The 18484-nt window shown below is 37.0% G+C and overlaps 4 protein-coding genes across 12 annotated transcripts; 3 read left to right on the top strand and 1 right to left on the bottom strand.

The window, feature by feature from the left end:
• Positions 1-443: 443 nt before the first annotated feature.
• Positions 444-3098, top strand: LOC128859664 (regulator of MON1-CCZ1 complex). The gene is made up of 7 exons (XM_054096660.1): positions 444-637; positions 694-1168; positions 1221-1610; positions 1664-1922; positions 1982-2381; positions 2464-2668; positions 2727-3098. Exons 1-7 carry the CDS (start codon positions 539-541, stop codon positions 2789-2791), a joined length of 1893 nt encoding a protein of 630 aa, XP_053952635.1. The 5' UTR covers positions 444-538; the 3' UTR covers positions 2792-3098.
• LOC128859663 (vacuolar protein sorting-associated protein 8 homolog) lies at positions 880-11966 on the bottom strand. Of its 9 annotated transcripts, none has more exons than XR_008454179.1 (7): positions 11737-11966; positions 11436-11678; positions 10308-11366; positions 9392-10243; positions 6156-7693; positions 3388-3452; positions 3169-3257 (listed from the first exon to the last, which is right to left on the bottom strand). XR_008454179.1 is itself a non-coding variant. In XM_054096659.1 (6 exons), exons 1-5 carry the CDS (start codon positions 11833-11835, stop codon positions 6158-6160), a joined length of 3789 nt encoding a protein of 1262 aa, XP_053952634.1. In that variant the 5' UTR covers positions 11836-11966; the 3' UTR covers positions 880-1003; positions 6156-6157. The 9 variants fall into 9 exon arrangements, 6 of the variants coding, with proteins under 6 accessions (XP_053952634.1, XP_053952630.1, XP_053952633.1 ...); XR_008454178.1 differs by having other exon boundaries at positions 3195-3324; XR_008454180.1 differs by having other exon boundaries at positions 3195-3245.
• Positions 11967-12245: 279 nt separating this feature from the next.
• On the top strand, positions 12246-15215 carry LOC128859661 (adenosine 5'-monophosphoramidase HINT3). Its single transcript, XM_054096651.1, has 3 exons — positions 12246-12654; positions 14830-15023; positions 15073-15215. The coding sequence occupies exons 1-3, from the start codon at positions 12363-12365 to the stop codon at positions 15109-15111; spliced, it is 525 nt and encodes a 174-aa protein (XP_053952626.1). The 5' UTR covers positions 12246-12362; the 3' UTR covers positions 15112-15215.
• A 41-nt stretch (positions 15216-15256) lies between these two features.
• LOC128859662 (uncharacterized) lies at positions 15257-16788 on the top strand. Its single transcript, XM_054096652.1, has 3 exons — positions 15257-15529; positions 15601-15738; positions 15807-16788. The coding sequence occupies exons 1-3, from the start codon at positions 15347-15349 to the stop codon at positions 15987-15989; spliced, it is 504 nt and encodes a 167-aa protein (XP_053952627.1). The 5' UTR covers positions 15257-15346; the 3' UTR covers positions 15990-16788.
• Positions 16789-18484: the final 1696 nt, after the last annotated feature.

Genomic DNA, 18484 nt, shown 5'->3' with positions numbered 1-18484 from the left:
GAAAGTCAAGGCGAATTGAGTACTATAGGTGGCGTCTTCTCAAAGCAGTTACTTTATTTTTCGAGATTTTGACAAGTCCTGAGTCAGGTCGCTTACCAAAACATATAAAATAAACAAAAACAGAAGAAATTACATGTTTGTGAAAATTTATTGAATCGCTTGGTAATATTGTACTTAAACCAAACAAACTAATGAAAACGAAATGCCACCTGTTAAATTATGAAAGCACAAATTAATATGAAACCTCCAAATACAATCTTTTACGTTTTTATGCGGATGATACCATGACAAGAAGGAGTATCTGTCTGTGTATAATTTCTTTTGTTTAGATTATATTGTTAGTTTAGATAGTTTATGTGTTTGATCTGATTTCATTATCAATAATCTTCTTCATTGCTTTTGGTACAAAAACGTCGTCAAAATAACGACGGTGTCGTGCATCTGGCAACGCTGGCCTCAAAAAATTATTTTATTTCGGCCGAGTGGACACCTAAACTTTATATTAGTAAACAAAGAATTCATTTAATTGCTAGATACAATGGAGTCTCTTCATTATATCGAGTTGTCTAAGTGTCCGATACGGTTCGATGCTGTTAGCCAATTGACCAATGTGTTTTTTGATGACTCCAATAGACAAGTAGTAAACATGAGGGACGTCTTTGCATCAATAACATTAATTCACATTTTTTGTAGATTTTTGCCGTCCGTAGTGGTGGAGCAACTGGAGTAATTGTTAAGGGACCCACTGAGGACACCGTGATTTCGTTTTGTATGAATGACCGAGGCACTATTCGCTCCATTAAGTTTTCACCTGACAACAAAATACTCGCAGTACAACGTAAAGAAAATGCCGTTGAATTCATTTTCTTTCAGGGAGAACAACCATTGCTTCAGGAAATTATTGTACATCAAATTAAAGCTGTTGTTTATGGTTTTGTATGGGTTCACACACGCGAAGTCGCCATAATTTCAAATAGTAGCATCGAAATATTCACTGTGTCAGCTGAAAAGAGACAAGTTCGTACCGTGAAGTCCTTGAATATAGGTATCAAATGGTTTGCATGGTGTGCTGAATCTAACATAGCTCTCATATGCTCAACGGAAAACAATACATTGGTGCCGGTTTTAATAAAACAGAAATCTATTACTAAGCTGCCTAAGTTGGAAAGTAAGTATATTTTGTATTGGAATCTACACTAAAAAAAAATATTTACCCGCAGTGGATGATACGAATCGTGATGTTCAGGAAAGTAAAGTTACTCTTGGGCAGGTATATGGTACAATGGCAGTTTTTCTTCTACAAGTAAGCTCTGCTGGTATGATGGAGGTCGAAGTTTACCTTCTTAATGGACCAGGTTTAGCGCCACGAAAATGTCATGTACTCAGGCTCGGTCATGTGGGTCGTTTTGCAATTAATACTGTAGATAACTTGATAGTAGTTCATCATCAGGCTTCTGCCACATCGCTTCTATTTGATATTTCTTTGCCCGGTGAATTAGTGAACGGTGTTACATATCACACACCCATTACTCCAGGGCGTTCAATTCGCCCTTTTGCGCTGAAACTGCCAAGTCTATCGCCAGATGGACAAACTATGCAATGTGAATTGTGTAAGATGCTTATAATTAAAACGTATTTGTTAATTAATTCAGTGCCAATTTAGATTCGGTAAATTGGGTGCTATTCCAACCGAACATTGTAATTGATGCCATGCTGGGTTGCATGTGGTATTTAAACCTTAATGTGGAACCACTTTGCACACTCATACCAGACTGCATCCGACTCACAGAATTTTTGCTGCAGCGGGCTAATGGCAAACAAGTGCTTTTAAAAATGGTTCGTCAGATGGTTGATGACCAGTACAAAGGCACACTACTGCCTGTGTTAGAAACGATGTTCAATAAAATCAATAAGGTTTATGCGTAAGTGTTTTAAATAGTATTTATGATTATTGCCTCATGCGCTTAAGTTTATATTTTAGATCATGGGTACAGCTAGAGCTCCAAACACAAACTGCTCAACCGTCAAATGTTAAGACAATTCCCAAACTGCCACCTGCACCAAAAGTTCTCATTGAACAACAAGACATGTTCACACACGTCTTCCAACCTATTTGTGAACGTGAAAATACTGAAACAATATTGATTCTTTATTTAAACTCACTAAACAAACATAACATTGCCGCACAAGAAGACCTAAGCAAAATGATTATAAACGAGCTTATACGAAATCGTAGCTTTGATACCCTAAGACATCTGGTTAGCTACTCTTTATTGTTGGAATCAAAATCAATTGCTTGCTTTCTGCTTTCGCATTCCAATGCTGATGCAGCTATTTCACAAATAGCCCTCGATATGTTGAGTAAAATCGGTGCGCACGATGTAAGTATGGAAATACATATATATGTGTATACTGTGCGTATTATGATAATCATAATACTATAAACTCATCTACCTCCGTTAGATTATAATCGAGGTATTGTTAGGGCAAGGAAAAGTAATCGATGCTTTACGTTTAGCGCGGGATTCGAAAAACAATGAGACAATCTCGGCTCGTAAATTCCTCGAGACTGCTCAAAAGACTAAGGATGACCTAATTTTCCATAGTGTTTTTAAATTCTTCCAAATGCGAAATCTACGTCAACGTGGTACTATGGACTTTTTAAAGAGTAAGTTTTGTAAAAAAAATATATATTGCTGTATTTAATTTTATCATTTTACAATTAGCGGAGCAATGCGGAGAATTTGTACAATACTACAGCAATCTATATCCGAAAGAACTATCAGCATAATAACCAAAATTTCCACATTCTGAAACACAGTATCTAATTTAATGTAAATAATTGTATTTAACTACATTCGGTTCGTTTTTAATTCGTAAATTTATAGTTAGGTAATTGTATTATGTATATTTTTTTTTTTCTAATGCATTACACTAATTGAATTTTTTCGAATAAGTTCGGTTTTTCATACCGCATGAATTTTTATAAATTACAATAGCTGTTACTGTACACTAAAGATTAATCGGAAATATGTATATGTATATTTATGTGTCTTAATTATTACATGGCAAAAATATAAGAAGAAGATATCAAAGAATACTGTAGACTTAAACAACTGAACAAAAAGTGAGCGAATATGAAAATCTGATGCGTGCGGCCTTCAATGTGTATCCAGTTATACAGCTTCAACCAAGTATGTCCACTCATTTCGCACGCAAGAATCATTGCGCTTTCCGAATTCGCTGTAACATCAGCTCTTTAAACAATCAAAAGAAAAATGAAGCAGATAACGTTAATGTTAACGTTGTAATTCTCCAAAGGATCTAAGCCAGAGCAAGCATTTTGTAAAAACGACACTAACGGCGCTAATTCGTATTTTCAATTACCTTGTGTAAATCCAAAGTTAAATGCGGTGCCACAACGGATTCATCCTGGCGGGCTTATCATAGGCCTATAACAGACAGTAAGACGAATTAGAGGGCAGCAAGAGCTAGAAGTAATGCGGGACATTCAATTGACACGTTACCACCCATGATGCAATTATTCACCAATATAGATTTATTAATAAATAATAGTAATTGGATTTTGGCAACCTCCGACGTGTCACCGCAAAATTTAATTTTAAGCTGTAGAGAGTTGTGTGAATTGAACAAAAAAACTGTTTAAGAAAACGTAAATTTTAACATTTTAATAAGAAGGAAAAAAATCAAATTTACTGTGTAAACTGTAGATAACTAAAAATACAACAAATAAAAGTGAAATTAGAAAATTAGTAGTAAAATCAAAATATTTACTGATTGATTCATATACAAATAAGTAGCTTTGCAAACATTTTTTCTCTGTATGACAACTGATTCAGAGAAAAAGTAACGGTACTGGGATATCACCACCTTTGCATTCTGCAGCGGTCGTCTAATCAGGTTATGATCATCCGAAGCAAAATTCTGGGAGTAAGCTCGGTCGCCACTTCATCGGGTATTCGGCAGCAGAATAGTGCCCGCTCATTTCACAAGTATCCTTACGCCCAATCAGTTATTGTCAACTAGGATGATTTTTTCGTTTCCTAACAACACAATCTCAGTTTTTGCCGACCTTTGTCGTAAACAAACCGCTGTCAAACCCCAGTTACGTCAACAAATCCCTTCTGATTTGATGAGAGCCGGTTAACGGATTCATGTTAGCTATACTTTTGACTTCTTTTCACCATGGGTCTAACTAGTTAGATATTTGAATAATTTGTACGTTAGTTCTAACGAAAGTAGAGAGCACAAATATATATACACAAAAGTATTCGGAAATATTTTTTTTAGTTTATAAAGTACAGAAGCTCCTTTCAAAAAACTAATTCAGTTATTTCATTGTGCTTTAAGCATTAATTTAAATGTAAAAATATTTTTTTTTCAAGCTGAAGCGTAAGCAAATAGTGCATTAAATTAAAAGTAAGTGAATTCGAGTCAAAAATATTCGGAAAACAATTCCAGACATATATGTACATATGGTGGTATTTTTGACTCATATCTGATAGCATTTTTTCTCATTTTAATAACTTCTCTTAATCTATTCTGCATTGATATCTCTGCCCGTGTTTTCGTGTTTCCGAATAGCAAGCTGCAAATCTGCCCAAAAGTGCTCAGATTTAGATCCGGCGACTTAGGTGGTGTTTCCAAAACATTGGGAGCGTTATATAATATAATATCCAAAGCTTTGTGTTGTAGCGAGCTGTATATTTTCGGGTCTTGCTATAACGATCCGAAGGCCCAAGTTTATTGGCGCTAGCACTCAAATTCTCCTTTAATATTTGAATCGCCCTATGTTCATGGCTTTATATGGCCCATTTTAGCATTTACTTACAATTCACTTTTCGCCACACTTTATTACCATCGGTCCCAAAAATTTTAAATTTAGTCTCATCACTAATTATTAATTTTAACCAAAACTCGTTGTTAGAATCAATGCACTTTTTTGCGAATTCCGACCGCTTTTTCGTTTTTTTTTTTCCTTATAAGCGGCTTAATTCGTGGAGTTCGCCAATTATACCCAGCAGCTGTAATCGTTCTTCGCACAGATTCATCTCTGAGATTTAATCTGCTAATCTCAGCGAAATTCCTATTAATAGGGCAAAAGTGCATAGCTCCCACTTGAGTTGTTGAATAATAACTTGGCTTTAGCACGGGACTTAAATTTTTTAGCGCTTTCTGATCCCTGTCCTAAGTTTAACGACTTATTCTGCAATTGATCTGGATAGTTAAAATGCTTCTTTTTTAATATTTTTCCTTCATTTCGTAGATTATCATTTCTTTCCTCCAATATAGTTTATTTTCATTTTCTACTCATATATATACATATATAGTATACATCATAACAACTTCTCATATTTTATTACAAATCCACTACCGAAACCATCGAATTTTACTAAAAGAATGAATCTTAAATTCTACCAACAGCAATGCGCTCTTGTGATGATAACGGTGTCTTTACAAAACAGATCACGATTGAAAATTCTGAATACTTATGTGATGTGAATTTAAGTCAGTTCATATTTATAGCGGTTTACACTCATGATTTTTTTTGCTGAGATGTTGAATTATTTCTTTCAAGAGAAAGCTGAGTGTTTATATGCTTTAAAAAATGAATATGAGCTCGACATAAAATAATCTTTTTTGGGCTTTCTACTAGGAAAATTTTATTTTCGAATACTTTGCGAGTCGTTGTATATAGGTATAAATATACCTGCGTTAGAAAGGAATGTAAAATCAAACGTACAAGAGGGAATCCGTTAGCCTTATCGGCCTTTAGAACTTTGTATGGAGACCTAACAGATTTCCGTCACACATATCGGTTTTGTGACCCATTATATCACTAGTAGTGTTCTTGTAGTAATATTAACAGAAGGTAACAGTCCATTTAAAAAATAATCATACCTACTTGCAACCATTTATATGTTGAGAAAGCTTGCTCGCAACATATTGATTATAACTCTATGACATGCAAAAAGATAACGCAAGTGACGTGGTGACTGTTTCATATGATTCGTTTACATGCATAACTTAAGTGGCACAGATGCTTTAAATCCTATATTTGCAGCAAACAAGTTATTTATGAAATATTAAACTAAAAGCTCTTTATACTATTGTGGTGTCCATATATTGCTTACCATTAATTGCTTGTAAACTTTCGCGGTGGTGCTTTCAATCTTAAAATGCCCATTTGAAGTATTTGTTCTTGTTGCTGATGCAAATTATGAGCTCCTTTACTGAGTTCATATACTTTATGGCTAGGTTCTGATAGCTTAATTGCATTGCTGTAGAAGTTGTTTTCTATCGCCGAGAGACAATTCGGACATGAATAATTGATCATGCATCCATCGTTTTCAGCGTGTGTTGATTGTAAACTCTTGTCATTGAGATTCACTTGCAATGTCTCACTATACGTCGCTGCACATTTGTCATGAAAAGCATGACCGCAACCACCTAGGACAAGTATATCACTCTGGTTGTACAAACGCTGTTGGCACATTACACAACGCATTACTGATACCAAAAGACCACGAGTAACTTCACGCCGTTTATGGGCAAATGTACTAGCTAGATCTTGGCCCTTGTTTTTAAGAGTTTTCTCCATGGCATCCGTCTCTAAACGAGACTGCGAGAGCATACTCATTAGTAAATCTTTAATATCACCGAAATTTCCCGAAACATTATGGGTGTTCATTACAAGTTGCACAAGTTTTGGTAAATCAACATGCTGTGACGCTACGTGCAACATATACTTCGTACTAGATTTGAGATCGTCACGCGGCAGTATTTGCTGCAACAGCTTAAACCAAAATTTTTCACATTCCACGTTTGTTAGAACATCAGTGGCTCGCACACACAAGTTGCTAATTTCTTGTGCTAAAGCAGCTGCCTCTTCACCGTGCATCGTAGCTAGTACTTCCATGGATAAAATGAATGCAGCCTTGTAATTGCCTTGCTTTTCATGCAGGTAAATAGCTGCTCTGCTGAGTTTACAATCTAGCACCAGTTTTAGAGCCTCTTCCACGCGGTATTCATCAGTGTTCCGTACAAAATCTTCAACCTCTTTTGGTTTATGCTTACATAAAAGTGCCAATAATTGCTCACTCTGCTCTGCCGTTAAATCGACTCGTCTCCGATGTAAATGCTCAAGAAAAGTTAATAATGAGTGTGCATCATTCTCAGCAACTTCCACTAATTTCTGTATTTGTCCACTATAATAGAAGTCTACGATGCGCGTTGTTTCCTTGGCGTTTATCTCCAGCATTCGCAGTAAGTTGTTTTCAATTTGTTCGTAAATTTTACGCTGAGGATCGCGAACATGGCGTTCCATGTAGCTAAACATGATATCGTGACGCAGGCTGTTGTTAAGATAACATTCGACAATACCATCATAGCGCTGTAACTTCTCCAGCAAGTATTCTTCTACGTAGTAACAATGCGCGCGTTTGGCTAGGTGCAGCTGCTCCTTATCATTGCTCACTTCTTTCAGACAATTGTTAACAAGCAATTCATGCCATGCACTCTCACGCTCCGAATGTTGACGCGCAGTTTCATTCGCTATTTCTTCTTTCGATAAATGGTTGAGTACTTTCTCCAATAGCTGGGTATCGGGTGTTAGACATTGTTGCGATATTTGTTGGGCAATAAAATTCAAAAGGCAGCCAATTTCAGCCCACTGATGATTGAAACGAAGTTAAATAATAGGTTAATACTAATTAAATATGTATACAGTAGGTTCTGTTTTTATGCGGCTTTTTTTTATGCGGTTTTGAAATAGTGCGGTTTTTTTTTAAATTACAAAATGCATGTCGACCTATCGGGAATTGTACATATAAACAAGATTCTAAACCAGCTAAGCAAAAACTCATCACAGATTACATCAGAAATGCTAACCCTACAAGTATGGAAGATATATAAAGATATAATTTTCAAAGATACAATATTTTGTTTATGCGATTTTATTTAATTATTTCAGATTCATGCGGTCTATGGAACGTATCTATAGTAATAATATGGGAGTAGTGCCCTTTTTTATGCGATTATTTCAGATTTATGCGGTTTTAGCATTTGAAACGTATCTATAGTTTTACTATAGAACTAGTCGCTTTTTTTATGCTGTTTCTTGCGGAACGTATCTACCGCATAAAAACAGAACCTACTGTAATTAATTTCAGATATGTTTACATATAGCCTATATTACTAGATAGAATCAAATGTATTAAGATACAAAGGGAAATCTTGGCAACAGCTGTATATCATCAGACTCTTGCGATCTTAACAGTCTTCGCGAATTGTCAATTTTCACTGTTTGAGTTGTTCATGGAGATCCAGAGGGCAGTTGATTGTAGGGAGACAAGCACGCGCTGTATTCCTTGATAGCGAGGGGTACTAGGGGAAAGAAAAAAATAAAGACCTATCTGCGAATGGATAGTCCTTGCTACGGAAAAGGATAGCTGAGACCGCGAAAGCGGATAGCTGATTACAATTACAATCTAAAAATGGGTACCCACAGGAGGGCAATCCTACCACACACCTCCGATAGAACTTAAGTCGCTGAAAATTTACCTTATCTGCTGAATGACAATGGCATCCACTGTCAAGGAATGATGTTGTAATTACAGTCGGAGGTAAATTCGAAAATACCCTTTGCGATATAGTGCAAAGAGCTCTGAACCTGCTCAAGAGGTGGTGTATTGGGGTCGGCCTTAATATAAACCCCTCTAAAACTTTCATCAAATTACAATAAAAGGGGTTGCAATTGAAACGGTCTGTTAGCCTTATGTCGAGCCAGGATGTCGAGCGAAATTGAGAGAATACCCTGCTGCAACCTCCCCCACAAATGGACACCATGATAATCTACGGAGAATATGGAATATTTGCGACGATATCACAAAGACCATTAAATTTGAAAAAAAGGTTCGGAATTAAACTTGACATAGGCAAACTGGAGTACCTCTGCCCTTGAGAGGAAATTCTAAGAATGTAGCCTGCACTTGTATACAAAAGGCTGGAAAACACCGTAAGGTTTATGCGCTGGGATAGTACACAAAAGATCTTTTAGGTCGAAATATCGGCCATTGGGCATGTAATGAAGAACATTTGAATATATGTTTGGCTTGAAAAAGCTTCTTATAAAAAAGAGCGGCAGAAGACTTAATTTGTATGATAATATCAAGGCATTAGCCACAAAGTGAAGAACAAGTTTAACATAAGCAATCAAAAAAGGATGTATGCAATGTAGTGTGTGTTTGGCATAAAATAGCGATACATATTAAAAATAATTAAATATAACAGTAATTAAGATAAACTAACAAACGTTTTGAGTAAATCCTTAAGAGGAAAGATATGGAGGTAAAGAAAGCGATTAACTTACAGTTGTGTTTTCTGGTGTCATTATTTCCAGTAGTATGTTAATGATGCGTTTGCGGTGAGAAAATCCAAGTTCTCCACTAAATTCTTTCTCTTGAAAAGCTAAGGAAATTACATTTAATGTTTCTCGAGTATCGAATTTGAGTAGAGCACGCAAATATGGATAAGGCAATTCTTTCGGCACGCTAGTATTCGAATGTAGTGAAGTTAGGCAGCGAAGAACTTCGTGTTTCACATTTTGAACTAGATCGGCCGGAATTTCGCCGCTTGGGTAACCACGTCCCGCCAAGCAACTAGATATGTACACAAGTAGTGCGTTGCCAAGATCCGAGGATTCCTGAACTACTAAGGGTATTAGCTCAGTGAGTGGACTTGAGTAATCATTAAGCGCATGTGCATTGAGGTAGATTTGTGCGCGATAAAGCTTGTATCGTTTTGCTGCTTTTAGCACCTGATTTAGGTCAAGACAAGTCCAGTCTAGTTTAAGTATTATTTCCTCTAATTTTGATGGTGATATTTCCAGCCAATGATCAACCAGCGCCTGAGATATCGTTGGGTTTACACGGTGTATATTATCATTTTCTATGTGCTCTGTGATATGCTTTAGGTATAGGCTTTTATTTTGTAGCCGGTCCCACAGTTGTGTCCATAACAGATCTAGCTCTCCAATTGCGATGAGACACTTTACTATAGGTCCCAGACAATAATCAGGTGCACGAGCAGAAGCAGCTAAATATTCTTTAAATAGCATTATAATTCGTTCTTTAGCTTGCGCCTTACGTTTTGGCCGTTCAGTAGTAGCACGATAACCGTCTAAAGCAAGATCACACGCTTCTTGCCATCTTTGATTTTTTACCTAGAAAATATGTATAATTAACATTTGATTGGTATAAGTTTTCAAACGGGTAAGGGGGGTTTACCAAATAGCTGATACGCTCAGTCCATGTACGCACAGCAATCATATGCAAAGATCGTGCGCCTAAAACATATAACTGGGTACCTCGCGACATTAAAGAATTGTAACACGCATGCGTTCCGGCCAAAGCCAAAGCAGGCGAGACATTTCCGCCAGTGGCAAGTCCTTTGAACTGAGCTGATCCATATACTAGTCCGGCATTGGCCATATCGATACATTCAAGCTCTTTGCTGGAACGTACATCTATTAGATGCAGTATTTCTGAGACATCCATGCAGGCGACGCATTTCGGCCCTAGCCAATGTACAGATAATAAATTTGTCTGAATTTGCACATGGCGCAGGTACAGCAACGTTATACGTCCATTTGCCATAAAGAGTTGATGAAAAAATAGTTGATTGCCACGGCCTACCACTATAACTGGATCAACAGAACGTGTGGTATCTGCTGCTTGAATCAAAACCATTTGCCAAGCGAGTAGTGGTAAGGAATTTGCTGGTCCTTGCAGCGCATGATACTTGATAACCTTCAGTCGCGGTCGTATAGTAACAATGAAATATTTTGATAATGTAGCTAGGGCAATAATGCAATATTGGTCTAGTTCGTGAGAGTTGTCCATCAGTAACGGCTCCATAGTGCATACCTCACCACGAGCGCCACTGAAGAGACAACGTGATGAACAACCGCGAATTCCCAACTTACGGGTGAAGCTTAAAGACCACACTGAGCCCCCAGAGTCAGAGCAGAGAGCTAAGGCTGGCCTAGAAGTCCATTTTAAATGTAGAACTCCCGTGTTTGGAGTGATTACATCAGAAAGATTGCGCAACACATCCCCGGATTGTGTATCAATCATAATGACTAGTCCACGAGCAAAGCCAGCTAGAAGACGTGTGCAATCCGGATTGTAAGCCAGCGCAGACACCGCTCCTTGTCCATGTTTGTCTTGATAAGCCCATCGTAACGTTTGTGTAATATCAAAATTAAGAATGTGGCCATGTGAAGTGCCAATGCCAATCAACGACGACACAGCACACGCTGTTGCAAGTCCAGCATTCACTCGATCCTGAGAGATAAATCGAGATTTAAAATATAAATATTATTTATTGCCCAATTGCCAAAAAATTTAACGTACCGCTGCAGATGCTGTTTGCGCCGAAACGCCCTGTAATATGGCATATCGCATTATTGAACCTCCACCGCCCGCGCCACCATTGCGAATTCCACCTTCTTCGGCAATGGAGGGCGTTGGTGTTGGAGTCGGTGCTGGTACCCCCAATTCCGAACCGATGTCAGAATCAGCTTCAAATTCGCTTAATACTGCCTCTAACGACGGCAATGTACCTGTTGGCGGTATTGAATATTCCACATCGTCTAACTGAAATGCGTAATGGAGTTTATTAAGTCTATATGTATAAAAATTTGCAAAAATTTACATCTTCCACATCAAGCAACGATTCCGCAAGTAGACTATCACTAGATCCGCGATCTGACTCCAAGAGCGACTGTAACGACGGCGCTTTCAGTTCATTCATAATCTACGGCTTTTAGACAATTTCCTATGTTTTTGATTATTTAGTTTAATATTTGTTAAAGCAATTCCGTTTCGTTATCAATTAAATTTGCATCCCCACACTCCCTTATATGATTTCGTTTGTTGACAACACCCGACTTTGCTTTGTTGTGACACATTCGTTTTGACAGCCAGCAGCTGTTTGTGAATCTGACGGTAGGTTGCCATTTTTTGGTTATATTCTCTAACTAAAATTTTTAACTGTACATAAAATAATTAATTTAAGTTTTCTTCTTAATAAAATGCAAATTTTAATGTATTCCTTAATCTATGCATATTATTGAGCACAATTTGCACCATGGGAAAACCGCAAATTCTGCTTACATACATAATTACATAGGTACTTAATTTTTTAATCTCCACTGTCTCTTTTCCAACATCTGGTACTTCAGGTCTTCACAGCAAAATTTATCAACCTGCGCATACGTTTATTTAACAAAAATTGTTATCAATTGAGATAGTAAATAAATATAACACGATAATTCTTCGATGTCACTTAAAAGGCAATTGAACGCGAAGAAATATATTCTCCTATTACTTCTCGGTGGACTCGCCTTTTTGCCAATTATACAGTTTATAAAAAGTAGTTCATCGGATATGGGGCATTGCATTTTTTGTGAGATTTCTGCGGGGAAACAACCAAACACTGTAATTGAATTCGAAAACGACGAAATTGTTATCTTTAAGGACATTAAACCATCATCAAAATATCATTACTTGGCAGTTCCTAAACGTCATATCGAGAACTTGAAAACTTTGACGAAAGAGGATGAGGGGCTGGGTAAGATAAAACTGTGAAGCAATGTGCAAAGAACGTTAATGTACACATTGACCTGTTGGCGGTATTGAATTTCAATGTACACATTGACGTTCTCTACAACGTGAAAATGCGAACAAGAATACAAGAAAAATCCAAACACGAATGAATTGCACAAGTGTGACGTACAGCGATTCTATCAAATTCATTGTAAGCGAAATAGCGGTACGAGATGGGCGCAGCATTCGAATTCTGTACATCGTGCGGGTAACCTAATCTCTAAGAATCATCGATTACAAGACTTGGCCATCCCAGACATATGCTTCGTTGTCGCACCCTTGTGTTCAATTCGTACTCATCACAGGAAGCATGCAGCATGACGATTATCGTATCGTTTCCACTACCCAGGATGTACATATATCCCGCCAAGAACTGTCAATTCAGCAGCATTCCCCGTATATGTATGGGGAATGTTCATGCTGCTGCAACAACAACAACACTTATCGTACAGCAGAGTCATCAAATATCCTATACGCTTGTATCATAGTTTGTTTTTGATTTTCACTGTTAGAATTTTGTTGTCGAATAGTCCGCTTCAAAATTTCTACAAGCTCCTTAAAAGCATTTTTAGACATTTTGAAATTTATAATCATTGTAATCATTTGTGTAAGCAAAAGTCTGAAATTTGTAATCATTCTCTTGTAACTCCCTTGTGGCAATGAGTAATCTGCTGTTTGAGTTATTCCTAAAGTACGGATAGCACCCAGTACCTCCTTTTTCTTTTATTTCTCATATTGACATATTGACAACTCGTACTTGTACGATATCTAGTTGCGTTGTGTGCGGGCAAGCAAGCATCGTCGCTATATTAAAAAATAATGTAGTGCCGCTGACGATACGACCCGTGTGCGGAAGCTCTAACTTTGGTTGCTACGGTATAAAGCGTGACTGCACGAGGAACATTGCTTCAAACTTAAGTTACAGACGGTCAATGTTACCCGTGCATGGGCTTCTTCGAAACATTGCTGGAGTTACAGTTTAACTTATTAAAATTTTTGGATTTTGAGGCATGTTGGAACAATGTTACTGTGTGTGTGGGTATGTTTGAAATAACAGATGTAACATCAGTTATTTTGTGGATAAGAGTAGAAACAGAGGATTGGCACCTGGAAAGAGCTTCCAAAGCTTTGGATGGTCAAAATTTATCAATATAAAAACAAATTAAAAAACAGAGGGGCTTTTGGAAAAATTTTTAAACTTTATAAACAAATAGATCCAGAAGATTTTTTAGTTCCGCTGTTCAGTTTCTTTAGTAAACTATCATCTCCTTTCAAGTAAAAATCTTGAGACCATATTCTCTTTCTTTTTTGGTTCAATATATTCCTTCTTTAAACATTCATCAATTAATATTTTTAAGCATTTTTTTGCGCTTGTTATAATTATAAATCAAATTTCTCAAAAAGTACCATGTTTGTAACTTAAATTTGAAACAATGTTCCTCGTGTGTGCCGCGCTTAAGAAGTTATCAGCACAACTGTGCGCGTACGCATCCTTAAGATTATCCGATCAGACTATGGATAACGTTTAGACGGCAGCGGAGTAACATGAATAGTGGCTGCATTGATTTTTTTTGTATATTACCAACACATTTGTCAACCTCTGTTTTAAACAAACCGCTTCATATCCCTCATTACGTCAGCAAACCAGCTGATTCCTTGGAATTTTCAGAGAACCGATTAACGGGTTGATGTTGGCCACATTTTCTATTGCCTAATTTCGATATTGGTAACTGTCAAAACTCATTTTACTTCACTTTATTCAAAGTTCAAATGTACTTTTACTACAATCCAATATTTTCGTTTTGACGACTGTTATGTAATTCCATCGCTTTTCAAAGTATCCCGCTTAAAGTATGAAAAATATAATAAAAAAGTCCCTATTAATACTTGGAACACTGGCCTAAGCTATAAGCATAGTCACATTACCATCATTAATTTGTCGTTTTCACATACCTATAAATTTTTGGCTTGGCGAGCAACGGAATTCTATAGATAGCAGAAAAGTTCGAAATAGTTTTTTCCAATGTAAAACATAATTTTCTAATAAAAAATTAAAGAGTTGTCCCACAAAGTCCAATATCTGAACAATCTCTTGCATATAAGATAAAATATTTATTTATTGTTATATGCTTATTTTTAGTGGACCGTATGGAGGAAGGCTTGAAGTCATTATTTGGAAAAATGAATATCAGTACAACAGATGCTTTGTTTGGCTTTCACTTGCCGCCTTTCATAACTGTAAAACACTTGCACATGCATGGAATAGCACCTCGCTCCACAATGTCCTTTTTACATAGGATAATGTTCAAACCAGGGACGGCATGGTTTAAAACGGTAAAAATAACATTGAACTTTTTGCCAAAAGTAATTATGTTTGTTTCAGGTCGAAGAAGCGCGTAGTTATCTGCAAGAAAAAGCTTAGAATACCCGCTTTTATGTATACATACATATATATTTTTTACATACTCACAGTTCGGTGCAATAGATTTGAAAATGCAATTAGTATATATTTATAAATTGGAAAAATAAAATAAATAATATTTAAAATTTTAAAAACAGTAATACATATTTATATTTGCCCCGCATTTGAAAATATTCAACCCTTATTATTTGACAGGCGTCAAATGTTCAGAAGTGCATAAAGTGTGACATGAAACATGACTATATTATTATGTAGAATGGAGCTAACAATTATGTTAGCCAATTTAATAGTTCTTTTAGCGCATTTAACCGTATCTACTACGAATCAGTTTGTTGAGAAAGGTGCTAGTGGTCAACCGTTACCAAAGGCAGCCACATTTCACTTTCCGGAATATGCATACAAGGAAACAAGCAAAAATGTACGCACGTATGTGTTATTAATATTGATTTTTCAGTGTGATTTATTTGTGAAATTTATTGAAATACAAAGGAAATTATATACCACGAATTCGAGACTTCATGCGAACGAAATACTTTATGCGAAAATCTGGAGGGTGTTGTGAAAAAATCATGTGTTCGGCGATGTATCTCTTATACCTGCTACCAAGACATCTACGGATTTGATGATGTAGGAAGTTTGATATTATTGGTTGTACCGATTTTTTCTAAATATACATTTGCAATTAACATTTTTAGCTGGAGGAGGGTGAAATCGATGTTCGACTGAATTCTTTTAAAGGCTGTGTCATCCAACGTACTGGTAAAAATCATCGCCGATATCCCGGTAATCAGAGGTTATTATTACAGCGCTTCGATTTTGGAGAATTTTTTTTCAATATGAAATGGAAATTAACTAACTATTTTAAAAACTTTCTTTAGTTATTCATAAATAATGAAGAGTAATGTTTTAAGGAGTTCTCTTTGAAATATAGTACCTATATATAAGCATATGTAAATATACATGAGCATTTGTACATATTTTTACTAAATTGAAAACTAGAAGTAATGTCTGAATTTCTGTTCGGTTAAAAAGTATTTTGAATTACCATCAAAATTATTTGCGAAATTAATACCCGTTTTCCTGCAATTCTTTAAAGTTTCATTCGCACCCAGCAAGAAACATCTCTATTAGTGAAACTAGTGGTTCCCGCGTCGCGCATCACTTCAAAAATATTTCATCTACCATACATACATATGTGCATATGATATGTATATACTGGGTGATCTAAAAAGTTGTCCTGGATACTTAGAGACGGCCATTATCAGCACGTACACTATAAATTGGAGGAGGAACCTGGCCAAACACCTAACAGAAATGTACGTGCCATTTATTTATTTGTATGCCATTTTAGCTATTCAAAAAGGTGGAGTGGAGTAGTGGAGGGCAACATTTGATAGAAAAAAAAATTATAAAAATACTAGCTTTAACCCGCGGCCCCGCTCGCGTAGGATTAGTTTTGAGGGATTTAGGATATGTATATAAAAGAAGTACAAACAATAATTTCTGACGAGTGTCGCCCGCAAACATTTTCTGTGCCAATCGACATTGACGGGCTATGCCCGCCGCATATTTAAATGTTTCAAAAGCAGTAGTAGTAAATTTAATAAACTTAAAAACAACCGTTATAATATTTTAGTTTTATTTTCTGATAACACCCGCACAGAGTTGCATTAAAATTAAATAGTCTGAGCACGCATGTTTCTTCGAAATTAAATCGTAAGGCAAAGGGTTAATAACCATAATATTACAATACCCATCATTCGTTGTTATGCCTCGTTGAATAAAATCAAAACAACCAATCAGAAAAATATCAAGCAAAATTATTTTTATTATTTTGCTATCTCAAACCGTTTTTGAACTTTGCATTTGGGTCATAGTTGAACAGCTTATGCGGATTATGCAGTCTATAATCATCATAAAAACATGCTTATAACCTTCATTGGTGTTGTCGTTTCGTAGTGATGCGCGGACAACGTAGAGACTTTCACCTTTATAGTATAGATATGGCTAAAGTAAAAAAAATTAACAATTTAAACTTTTTTACTCATTATAATTCGTTCTTGACATGACGGCCTGTTCCTGAATCTAATTCTTATTATTTTCCTTAAATTACTTTTTACGACGCCTATTCTTAGATGCTGTCTGATTTCTTGACATGACGGCCTGTTCCTGAATCTAATTCTTATTATTTTCCTTAAATTACTTTTTACGACGCCTATTCTTAGATGCTGTCTGATTTCAGCAGCCGCGTAAAGTCATGATGGGAAAAATTCAGAAGGTGTGGCCTATATCAGACAAAATTAGCTGATTGGCCGACGTAATCGGGGCTATGATGGCGGTTTGTTTACGAAAAAACTGAGATTGCGTTGGGGATATACGAAGAAAAAACAACGCAGTCTTCGCTTATATTAAGTCGCTGCCATCTGAACAACGACGGATTGCACGAGTATGTGAATACGTGAGAAAAGAGCGGTAAGAGTTCTGCTACCGAGTCCCCGATGATGTGGCAGCCAAAGTTACTTTCACAATTTCATTTTTCACCATAACTGATGGCCAAATCTGGTAATCTATTATCCCAACCGCTGTCATGGCCCCTAATGGTAAGCGCAGGAAACTAGCTGTTTCGACAGGTTGGGTGCAGAGGGAGAGAGGTGTTAGATGAGTGGGTTTGATGGGGCATGTGAAAAGATGGTTAGTGTCGTGCGGGGTGTCTTCACATGCCGGACATATGTTTGGTATGTCAGGGTCAATTCTGGGTAGGTGGGAGTTTAACCTGGTAGAATATCCAGAACGTAGTTGTGCTAAGGTTAAGCAGGTCTCTCGGGGTAGCTGGAGCTCTTCAACTCTGTGGGTGATGGTTGGACTCCGATTATGGTATTCGATGATTGGGAGCTCAAGAAGGTGGTAAGGGTCTCCCAATGAATGTTGTTTATAGTCTGTCTTAACACTGTGCGGTCCGTAGTTGTCGATTCATTTTGTCCTGGATCTAGTCGGCGTAGTGGCTGGGAGGCGGCTCTGGTTCAAGCTGGTGTCTACATGGGTGAAACCTGCAGTAGCACCCTAGCAGGAACTCTTTGATGAGCAGTTTGTTGTGCTCCTTTACTGAAAGTATATGTGCCTCGTTATGTAGGTGTTGTAGAAGGGACATCAGGAGGCATCCCGTCGCTGATCGAATAGCAATGTTTTGGCATGTTTGGAGCTTTGTTTGGACTTTAGTGGCAATTGCGGTTGTGTGCACAGAGAAGGAGAGCAAACTGTCGAAGGTTACACCCAAAATTTTGGGATTGTTAACAGTCGGAATTGGTGTGTCATCGACTTTTACCTTGAGTTCCAGTTTGACCTCCTTTGTCCAGATGGTAAAGAGGGTCGCCAT

This window comes from Anastrepha ludens, chromosome 4 (genome assembly GCF_028408465.1).
Source record: "Anastrepha ludens isolate Willacy chromosome 4, idAnaLude1.1, whole genome shotgun sequence".
Classification (NCBI taxonomy): Eukaryota; Metazoa; Arthropoda; class Insecta; order Diptera; family Tephritidae; genus Anastrepha; species Anastrepha ludens.
The sequence above is the reverse complement of the archived record's forward strand: the minus strand, read 5'-3'. Positions and strand labels throughout refer to the sequence as shown.

Excerpts from the sequence above, each read along its gene's own strand:
- LOC128859664 (XM_054096660.1), top strand. The coding sequence starts at position 539 with ATGGAGTCTCTTCATTATATCGAGTTGTCTAAGTGTCCGATACGGTTC. Across the intron at positions 1,169-1,220 it reads TAAGCTGCCTAAGTTGGAAA|TGGATGATACGAATCGTGAT; the intron begins GTAAGTATATTT and ends ATTTACCCGCAG. Across the intron at positions 1,923-1,981 it reads AAAATCAATAAGGTTTATGC|ATCATGGGTACAGCTAGAGC; the intron begins GTAAGTGTTTTA and ends TTTATATTTTAG.
- LOC128859663 (XM_054096659.1), bottom strand. The coding sequence starts at position 11,835 with ATGAATGAACTGAAAGCGCCGTCGTTACAGTCGCTCTTGGAGTCAGAT. Across the intron at positions 11,679-11,736 it reads CGTTGCTTGATGTGGAAGAT|TTAGACGATGTGGAATATTC; the intron begins GTAAATTTTTGC and ends TACGCATTTCAG. Across the intron at positions 11,367-11,435 it reads CGCAAACAGCATCTGCAGCG|GATCGAGTGAATGCTGGACT; the intron begins GTACGTTAAATT and ends TTTATCTCTCAG.
- LOC128859661 (XM_054096651.1), top strand. The coding sequence starts at position 12,363 with ATGTCACTTAAAAGGCAATTGAACGCGAAGAAATATATTCTCCTATTA. Across the intron at positions 12,655-14,829 it reads GAAAGAGGATGAGGGGCTGG|TGGACCGTATGGAGGAAGGC; the intron begins GTAAGATAAAAC and ends GCTTATTTTTAG. Across the intron at positions 15,024-15,072 it reads GGACGGCATGGTTTAAAACG|GTCGAAGAAGCGCGTAGTTA; the intron begins GTAAAAATAACA and ends TGTTTGTTTCAG.
- LOC128859662 (XM_054096652.1), top strand. The coding sequence starts at position 15,347 with ATGACTATATTATTATGTAGAATGGAGCTAACAATTATGTTAGCCAAT. Across the intron at positions 15,530-15,600 it reads ACAAGGAAACAAGCAAAAAT|GAAATTATATACCACGAATT; the intron begins GTACGCACGTAT and ends TGAAATACAAAG. Across the intron at positions 15,739-15,806 it reads ACATCTACGGATTTGATGAT|CTGGAGGAGGGTGAAATCGA; the intron begins GTAGGAAGTTTG and ends TAACATTTTTAG.